The sequence below is a fragment of the Pygoscelis adeliae genome, unplaced genomic scaffold (assembly GCF_000699105.1).
Source record: "Pygoscelis adeliae isolate BGI_AS28 unplaced genomic scaffold, ASM69910v1 Scaffold124, whole genome shotgun sequence".
NCBI lineage: Eukaryota > Metazoa > Chordata > Aves > Sphenisciformes > Spheniscidae > Pygoscelis > Pygoscelis adeliae.
The window spans coordinates 4,693,242-4,703,451 of record NW_008824791.1 but is presented as its reverse complement, the minus strand read 5'-3'; the positions used below and the strand labels follow the sequence as shown (position 1 = coordinate 4,703,451).

General features: G+C 44.0%; 2 protein-coding genes across 2 annotated transcripts in view; one reads left to right on the top strand and one right to left on the bottom strand.

Moving 5' to 3' along the window:
- The window catches only part of ILDR2 (immunoglobulin-like domain containing receptor 2), a 47,094-nt gene extending 41,841 nt beyond the window's left edge, over positions 1-5,253 (bottom strand). The window contains exon 1 of the mRNA XM_009323948.1: positions 5,166-5,253. Coding sequence (XP_009322223.1) covers positions 5,166-5,253 — 88 coding nt within the window. The remainder of the gene's footprint in view (positions 1-5,165) is intronic.
- A 1,535-nt stretch (positions 5,254-6,788) lies between these two features.
- The window catches only part of MAEL (maelstrom spermatogenic transposon silencer), a 15,822-nt gene continuing 12,400 nt past the window's right edge, over positions 6,789-10,210 (top strand). Inside the window, exon 1 of the mRNA XM_009323947.1 lies at positions 6,789-6,794. Coding sequence (XP_009322222.1) covers positions 6,789-6,794 — 6 coding nt within the window. The remainder of the gene's footprint in view (positions 6,795-10,210) is intronic.

Here is a 10,210-nt window from a genome sequence, read left to right as displayed (position 1 = left end):
AGCCCCCGGCTCCCCCGCGGGGCGTGCAGCGGCCTCTGCCGCGGCCCCGTCCCGGCTTACAACTTCTGTAGTAAGCCCTTAAAAATGTCCACCCCGATCATCTATCCTCCCCAAAGTAACCAAATGTATACCTTGGGAACTGAATGTAGACTGTTCCAATTCTCAATTTCCCTGGGGTTTCCACTTCTAGCATGGGCACTGCGACTAATTACTGTAATTTTAGATGAAGAGGAGATATAATTTTAGATGAGGAGGAGGTGTTCTGGCTGTTAACGATGGACAGCTGAGTTGTGGGGTGTTTTCATGCCAACATATTGGAAGGGGATGGAAGTTTTTGGGGAGGAAGGGGACAGCCAACTAGAAATACAGCTGAAAAAGATCGCTTTTAAAAAGATGGATGTTGCTATGAAATTAAACGGTGCTGGCCACAGTGGACCCACATGTATACGTACGTACTGTACTTAAAACTTTTAAACTTTCTGAGAAAGTGAAATAAGTCAGTGGAATTATTCACGGGCCTAGAGCCGGCTAAATAGCGGCATGCTTTCTTTGGTGGCTCAGCACCAAAGCACCTTCCAACATGGCACTCACCATTCACAACACCCAGCACAGCTTCCCTTTGCATGTTGTTCCTCTTGGGGTGTTTTTCTCTCAGGGGCTTGGCTGGTGTTCGTAACCAAAGTTTGCATTCTGCAGACATGAGTGATCCACATGGGAGATGGGAGTAGTCTTCAACTTCTCATCTGGAGTCTGCCAAAGAACATAAACGATTCTGATTTTCTAAGACAAAGTTGGGCCCCAGAAGGGAGCAGCGCTAGGTGTGTCCCACTGCTAAAGGCAGGGTGCACAGGGATGCCTGCGGTAAAACTGTACAAGACATTTGCATTCTAGCAGGTATTTTCCAATTGCCTGTAGATTCCTTCTAATTTTGCCTTTCAGACTGAACTTCTCTACAGGCAAGATACGCTTTTCTCAAAAGCATGAATAAAAATAGATCAATAATTTCTGAGTGAAAAATCAAAACAGCATGTTTGCTATGATAAAAGATGTGTTGAAACATTTTGGTTGTTTTTGAACAGTTGTAGTCCCTCTTTTAATATGGTTAAAGTGGAATTAAGCAAGGAGACAATCCCTAGGCAGCCGGTCTGTTTTTAAGTGTTTTATTCAGAGCTATTCAATGTTATTGAAAAATACTTTTCACATAGAAGTTTATTTTTATTCAACTTTGCTTTAAAAAAAAAATACACACCCACCCCAGCTAGTGTCCTGGTGTTCCTCTGACCTGATACATTATGAATTTAACTGTTTTGTAGTACTAGCTAAAAGCCACTATTGAGAACTAAGACCCTGTTATGCTGAATAATGTACGTACGCAACTGTGCACAGTGCTGTTCTCCTTCAGCACAGCGATCTGACACCCCACTGCCTTTGTGCATACTTGCAGGTGGAAGGCAAAGTAGAAACTCTTGTTAGGGCCGCAACTTCAGCCTCAAGAAACACATGTAGTTCCAGAAAACTCAGATGGATGGACCCATAATACCCTGCATCAGCTGAGGGCCTGCCTCGCCATTGTTACATATCTATATGGATATAATCCATGAAGGTTTGCATGGGCTGAATTAAGACTCCTAAAAGGTGATCACAGAGCTATTTTTTCTCTCCCTCCCTTAACCATTTTTCCTGATAACCCTCAAAATTTTAAGTGAAATCCTGCTGCCTTGCCTTTCTGTAACTTAACTGGCCAAGGAGCCTGATCCAGAGTTTCCCAAGACAATGTTGATGTTGATATTATCTCATACTTTTATCATTGGGAGCAGTACAATCCCTTACACATCACTATTGGTAGCTACTCCTAGCTTTTTTTTTTTTTTTTAATCTACTCCAGCTTTTGCGAATAGATTTGGCATACGTCGGTTTTGCTAAACTTTTGACTCACAACAAAGGAAGGAAAGATTTTCAATACAAGGAAGCACCATTGTTTTGCATGTAACGTTGGATTTACAGCTGGTTTGAAATTTTCATACACTCAAACTCCCCATACGGTTCTTTTTCACTTAATGTGAGCTGTCATTTGTATATATGCACATATGATGGATGCCTGAGCCCTGAATAGATGTTCCAAATCTCTGTAGACCTTTGATCTGAGTATTGCAACATCTGAGCTGGCTTAATAGTTAATGTTGGGATGTTGTCTTTCACTTTAGCCAGTTCTTGGAGACAGAAAGCTGCAGGACTGCAGTTAGCCCCATTTCACCTTCAAACAGTAGGTAAATTCCTATGCAATTAGCCAAATCGCTTCAAGCCACAGCCCAGCAGGGATTCTCTGTCCCCTGAAAAATAGCATACTGGTAGACTTCAACCTTCATCTCCCTCAGTCACTTGACACCCTTGATACCGGATGACCAAATTTCCCATGCCGGTCCTGCATAATTTAGCCCCAGACTGAATCGGAAGAATACCATGCTACAACACTGTTTGATACAAGTGATACCACGACTCTGTTTGGAGCAGTTCTCTAAGCAATGGGATCATGAACAAATTCAGTTGAACACTAGGGAAACAAACAAACTCACTTTTTATTCATGCTGTAGCAGCTGCTGTCTCTTCTCTTCTTTTCAACTACTTCATTCCTCCCTCCCTCCCTCCTTTCATCTTCCAGTAGCAGTCTTTTGTGGTCATTTCCTCTGTTGATAAGCAGAGTCAGCTTTTTAATCAGTTACCAGCACCTGGAATGATTTACACCAGCTCCTCACTCAGAATGACCCATCTCAGCAACATCCCTGAAAACCCGCTATGCTGCATGAAAATAATTCTCTTCATGTGTACTTTTGCACATCCATTCAGCCCCCTGGATTTCCCTTGTAGAAATTTCCATAGAAACAGTGATTTCAACTAGATTCAGCCATTAGACACTGCTCTCTTGATTTAGTACTGAGACCAGGACGTTACAGAAGCTATTAGGTGACACATCATCAAATCACAGAGTTCAGTGAGTCTCTTCAGAATAGCTACTAACTAAAACTTTTCCTTGTTTGCTTTGATACACTGGAATCTCTTATTAATCGTTGATAGCTTCGCAGCAAGACATTGCTGAAATATATGCACTCTCTGTATATGTTGTTTTTTCTGAGCTGCCTGGCTACATTTGATAGCACAATAATACCGAGCTTTTTACTTCCCATTAACATCAGGAGTAGGTGATATGGATGTATAAACTGCTTTTGTTCTTAACCATGACGTTTGTACCAACAAATGTTTAGAATATTTAATGGAGAAATTTGACTTTCTCATTCCAATGAACCTTGAGTTCTGTAATATAAGTTCAGCATCAGAAAAAAACCAAGAGAACAGCATCTTTCTGTAGTATTCACTCCTCTGTATAAATTTCCCATGCTGCTCCTGATTCTTTTTTTAGACACTAAAAATCATAGCGTACCTTTGCTACACTTTCAGAGGGAACCTGAAATTTTCATTTAAGTAAAACACTAAGCACATACCAGCAATAATGTTTTGTGAAATTATTATATAGGTACACGATCATAAGTGAATCATCCCAGCTCACAATCTTTTGTGTGTCACTATATCCATAGTGACACACTGAAATGTCTGTATCTGAATGTGTATCTGAAAATACACAGAACAGGAATGAGACAAACTCTGCTTGCATATCTACAGATAACCAAGGAGATAACAGTTGTTAAACCCTCTACAGTTTTGGCTGTAGAGAAACCGTGGGCAGCACAAATACCTTCAGGGAGCTGGAGTTCACAAACTGGACTTTGGTGGTTGCCTAATCCAGCTTCCTTAAAAAAATAGGCCACATCACTTAGCCACACTACATCCTGTTTGAACTACAGCGTATCTGTTAGAAAAAGAATCACAGAATACTTTGGGTTGGAAGGGACCTCACCCTGCCCCTAATTTCATCTGACTTCACCTTCTAGTACTGCCAAGCTAGATGGAAGGGCCTTCTTAAGGCATTTCTGAACAGAGGTAAAGACAGACTATGATCAAAGCACCCTTTAACATTCTCTTTGGAAGTTCAACAGACTGTTATTTTGCTATATCCTTGAGCTAACACCAGATCTGGAGAAAGCATCCCAGGCACAGTTGCTAAAAGCATGAAAGCAGGAGTACTACAGCATCATCACTCCCGCTTAATATTTCTTTGTTTATCCTTCCAGGGATAAACAGTACTTCCAGTCCTTTTGACATAGCATCACATGGGGAGCTCCTCTTTGGTGGATATTGCACTCTATCACATACGTTATTAACTATGCCCTCAATCTTTGTATCATTTGCAAGTATCTGTGATGACTGTTTCCTTCAAAGGCACCAACAAATATTTAGTAGTATGCAGCCAAGAAATTACCTAAGAAAGATCTTGCTGAAAATGTGCAATTATAATTCCTCATTTACAATTACATTTTGAGACATCCTAAGCTAATGTTTTAACTGGGGACTGGATGGTCTCTGTATCATTGCATTTCCTTCCTTGATTTAGTGTTGTGTGGTCAAGTCACACGCCTCACACGTCTGAATGCATTACCTTTAGTAACCACACTTAATATCTTTTTGATGCAATTACAAACCAATGTGACAGAATCTATTTTCTGCAAACCCATGCTGATTGGCATTAATTACATTACTTTTCTCTAATTCATTATTGAAGCAACTCCTGTATCAGTGGTTCTATTCTTTTGCCTGGGATCCATGTCACTCTGACAGGTCTACAATTACCCAGGTCATCCTACTTAGGGCCAGATCCAAAACAAGACTTTGGAAAATTTTTGGTACTTAACATTTAGAACTGCAATCTAAAAACCCCTCATTCAGCAGCAACTTGAGACTGAAAGCACACATGTATTGTCAACATCGACTACACTCTTACAATTTTCCTTCTCTGCATGCCCAGATAGTCCTGAGCACATAGATGTCTAACAAGCACCCAAGCTAAGGCTTACATATGTCTGGGTTGTTGCAGCCAGGTCCCTGTTTTCCACCTGAAAAACTAGTCTTATCAGATATTAAGGATTTCTGGTATTTGTCCAGGATACTGGAACAAAGTGGTGGTTTCACTGGAGCCACGGCATTGAAGATATTTGAAATTTATGGCATAGAGGCGATGCAGCTGTACCACACCTGGCCAGCTGGTTGCCACGTACCTCGTAACAGGTTTAGTGGTTCTGGAACATGCTGGTCAGCAGGGTTACAGCACTTGCCCGGCAAGTCCCATGCATCCCACAGCCCCATGACCTGCTGCACTGCAACTCCCAGCACAAACGCTAGTATTTCTGAAGAGCAGACAGCAGCATAGCAGCTCTCACTTGAGCTCCCCCAGAAACCTGGAAGAAAGATGCTGATATCACCAGTGAGGCCTGACCCAGGACATTCGCAATAGGTCTAACACTCAGCAAAGGCCTGCAAAGGCAGGCAAAGGGAACAAGGCAGGGGGATATGGCATGCCTTTTGTAAAAAGGCCTCCTGACTCCTAGGTGTTCAAAGTTACATCCTTAATCATACAGCTGAGATGAAAGGCACCCTCCACTCCTTTTGCAGTTGTGGCACTGTTCAGAAAGAAGCCCAAGATTCATTAGGTCAAAAGGAGTGAGACCAAGAGAAAGCTGACAGCTATAGCTTACTGGTTAAATCATTCGCCCAGGGAAGAGGAAGCCTGCAGGTTCTGATCCCTGAAATGTTTATGCATTACATATGAAACAACAATAATTCCTGGACTGGAAAGGCAAAGTTCCCGCTTTGTATCACTCTCCAGGGAAACTGTAGGTTTAAAACCTCCATAACCAGGCTGAGAAAGACATCAACTGTGAGCTTATGTGATAAAAGCTTGTCTACACACCCACAAAGGAGTGCAGAGAGACAATGGCATGGGGGTAGCCCGAATAATACTCTGCCCTGGCTCCTCCCACACCCATCACAAGAGCGATCAGCCCATCAAAGGCCCATCTCCACAAGTCCAGAGGAGCACAGGGACACAATGGCAGATAGGAACCCAAATTAAGGACTCAGAGAAAGGGAAAACCTGTCCAGGCCCCTCCCGCGGCTGTCCCAGGGAAGCCTCAGCCCCAGGGTGCAGGCATGAAGCCCATCAAGATGGGTCAACACCACAGCAACTTTAGGACTGAGGGGGGTTGCAGTCTACTGATATAGGACACATTATGGGGTGCAGGGGAAGAGCATTTCGGGATTGCACAGGACTTCTTCTGGGGTGCTTAGGGGAGGAATCAAAGGCAAAGAAAGGGAGGGATCTAGGTGATTTGGGAAGGAACAAGTGTGGGAAAATAGAGGGATAAGGGAATAGAAAGGGCCAGTTGTGTGTGAGCAGTTTGCTGGGTCATGTGCTTGTCTGCCATGCCCTGCATCTGCTTAGCACACCCTGTTCCTATCTTCTTATTAAATTCCTTTATAACTCTTTTTCTGAGTGAAGGACTCTCTATTTTGGGTGTCTGCGTGTGTATGGAGGTCTGAGTGCCAGCCTCTAGTCAAGCCATGGGTTGGAGAGCCCGTGCGCCTGGGTGACAGTGACTGGAGAGAGCGGAGTGAGTCGACTTAAGTGCCAGCAACTGGAGCGGGACCACGGGTTGTAGGGGCCCCCATGTGTCCATGGGGCTAGCAACTGGAGTGAGTGAGGGTCTGGGTGCCAGAAGCGGGGCTGGGATCACAGGCACCGTGTGCCTGGGTGCCAGCGGCTGGTGGGAGAGACCCAAGTGAGTGGTAGAGTGGACCAGGGGTCAGAAGCCCTTAAGTCAGTGGTGCCAGGGGGAGCGAGCATGCGAGTGAGTGTGTGAGCACTAGTAACCATCAAGCTGGACTAGCTGGTGATGGGCTGATGTGCCCTGGGAGGCGGGGGGTGGGAGGCAGAGAGAGCGGGTGGTGCATCTCCAATGGCGAGACCACAGGAGGAGCTGGCATGTTAGACTGGAAATAACATGCTCAACCTCGCTTCAGTTGGACCTGGGAACATGGAGCTGTGTCAGCCTCCCCTCTCTTGGGCTGATGGATCTCGCCCAATTCCCCTAAAATAAACACCAAATATTTCCCTTTGTGGGAAAGTGCTGTAGCCCCAGGCCAGCAGATAAGTGGGTAGCAGCAGCTGTAGTCACTGCCATGTTTTTTAGAATAACATTGCTCATTCTTTCCGAGGAACAACTGTAAGACATACCTTGGAAAGAAGATTAGAGCCATGAATCCTGAATGAATGAAAATGCATTCATGGCAGAAAAGTTCCAGATAGTTTTTTCTCTCTACATAATACTAGGGTACAGAGACCCTATTCTGAGATATCTGACAAACTCCATGCATTGATGGGAAAGCACAAGCCCCTAATTCTGGAGCTGGGTTTCCAAGGCCAGGTACCTAGGAGTTAAGTTGGCATATCAAGTCATTTAATTGAATTAAGTGCTTAAAAAGAAAAAAAAGTAATATATAAATACTGGCACAACACTTGCTTTTATCCACTGGAATGGCCCCAGTGCTACAAAAGTTATTCACAAATCAGTATAAATGGTCCAGAGAACTCCTTTGCCAGCTAAGTTAAACAGCAAAGAATCGAAGAGTTAAAAGACGAGTTCTTTCAGAGACACTGGGCTCTTCCCAGTGCCCTGGGGAAGAATACTGATGACATGGTGCTCTGAAGATGATCCGTTCCTTGTTTTTTCTCTGCCCCCCACCCCATGTAGGAAAATGCTTTCTCTCTCCGCTGCTTATGAATTTTATTTTCCAACCACACCTCTAGCCCTAGGAGAGCTATTACTGGAGCCTTGTGTTTTTCAAACAGTTGATGCACACATTATCTGAATTTCTTTAAAAGGAAGGGTTCCTAAAGGGTGGGTCCCAAAGCTGCACACAAGCGAAAAGAACATGGTGTGAAGTAAAACAAATGTGCATAGATGCACTCCTAGCAACAATTCTTACAGTAATATAACAGTAAATACTCGCCTTTCTGCCTGAAAAACTAGACTCTGTATGGAAGTTTGTATTTACAAGATACAAGTTATTTCTTGCAGTCTCTCCTCAGAGATTTAGCATTAACGTATCAGGCACTAGACCAGAATATAAATGATTTTCCACAACAGTGAAAGTGACTTTAAAAACACTTAGCTGTTCTCATTGACTTTACATGACAATTTTATATGTTTTTAACAATGTGATTGGCTCCTTCTGTATGTTTAACAGCAAATTCAGTAAGTGGTTCACAAACATAAAACAAACTGTTTCACTGGATTTGAGCAAGACAGAAGAGTCTCCAGAAGACTAAACTACACAAATTTTTTAACCCTCAGAGAAACCAGCCACCAGTGAGATGCAAGAGCAATCTGATCTGATCTTACCTGCAAGCAGTTCCAGCAGTGACAAACATAATCAGCTAAGCCAAAGATTTAAGCCTAAACAACAGCTACCTCCTTTGGAGCTAGACTTACATTACCTAACCAGAAGATGAAAAAAGCAGCTAGGCTGAGGGGAAGAGGCAGAGTTTTCCAGTGATTTTCAAACGCATGGAGGTGTTTTATCACCACTTTTATCCTCGTGTCTAGGTTTACAGTAAATTCAAGAGGACTCTGGGATAGAGGATTGGAAAGAATCTTCCAAGTCAGGGCTACACCATTCATTTTCATCGAGATTGTCTGAGTAACTCCACTGAAGATGGCTGCGTGAGCAGCAGTGTGCTAGCTCTTGTTCCGCTGCACTACGCAGGCTCTGCAGGAACTGCAACCGCATGCTGAAGGAGATCCCCCAAAAGACAAGGGGAACAGTGAGGAATGTGGGAGACATCATACGCCTGGGACAAGCAAAACCTGGCCAGAATTTAATCAGGACCTATGCCAACACTGCCACTTCAGTAACCCTGTCTCAGGTCAAACATAGAGTCCTCTGTTGCAGGCAACCAGATTTCACAATTCTTTCTGTAAATTGATTAAACTGTTTTAAAGCCAGTTGTGGTTGTTGCCCTGCTAATTTCCTTTTTTTGCTATGGCCAGTGAAGATCATTTGGTTTTTGAGAGAGATCAATAGAAAGCTTAAGAGGGGAAGCAACTCGTGCTGCCCATCAAGATGATGCGATCAGATTATTTCCAGCCTTTATCTTATCTGAACTGTGACTCACTATGCAAACTCAGTGAAGGAAGTGTCAATTATGTCAATGAGATAGAGGAAAGGAAAAAAACCCAACAAAACCCAATCCAAAACCACAAAAAGAGAGTCTGGACAGCAGCCTCAGTTTTGTGTAACATGAGCTCCCAAATTATTTTTAATAAGCAAGTTTGCCTTTCCAAGCACACACATGCCCTCTCACCTCCTCCACTTTGCTACAACATACCTCAAAACCAAACCCAGGCCTCTTAACTGAAGTTGGTCTTCACCTCTTCCCCCACTCCTTCCTGCACCTCCTGGGCCCCTACCCCCATTATCTGTCACCCCCTATTCTCACCTAGGACCCCAGGTCCTGGTAGCACTCTGAGCGCTACTTCAAGCGTCAGAGTAGGCACATCACCATGATCTTCTTGTCTCACGAAGTACCAGCTCCCGGTGAGCTCGCTGTCAGGGAGCAGCAGGAGCCAGGCTGCTCCAGAAGGAGAGGACAGCTGGGAGCCAAGGGGGGTCATGCAGGCTGCAGGGCAGGCGCCTTGCCAGCCAGTGCCCACCCCTACAGCGAGGTGCAGTAGGGTGCCTGGTTTGGCCTAGAGGAAGTAGCTGCAACCAGTAATAATGGTCTCTGAGTATCTTCAGAAGTCCCACATACCAGCAGATGTGTTCTGGATATGGGATTCCAGTTGGTCTCTTCTTCTTCTGTTCCTTTTTTTGTTTACACATATGAACGTATCTATTTGCATAAATGAATGTAGTGACTCTCTGTAAGGATTTTGCCAAACTTAGTATATAACATCATTCAGAGTGAGAGGATATAGAGGAGTATGACCCTTTTATTTTGAAAAATCAGTACATTGCCATTTTGTGAGGGTGGGGAGCCTGCATTTTGAATGCCTATGAGAACTTGGTGCAAGCTATTGCTCCCATTGGGTATTTCTTATCCTTCAGCACCCAAAGAACATAAAAAAAAAAAACAAACCCAAACCAAACAACCCAAACAACAAACAACCCTGCCACGCTCTCCTCAGGGCCCACCTTGAGCTGACGGTTCAAACCCGGAGGCGTGGACGGGGCAAGGACCGCCCAGCCCGCGGCTGATAACGGC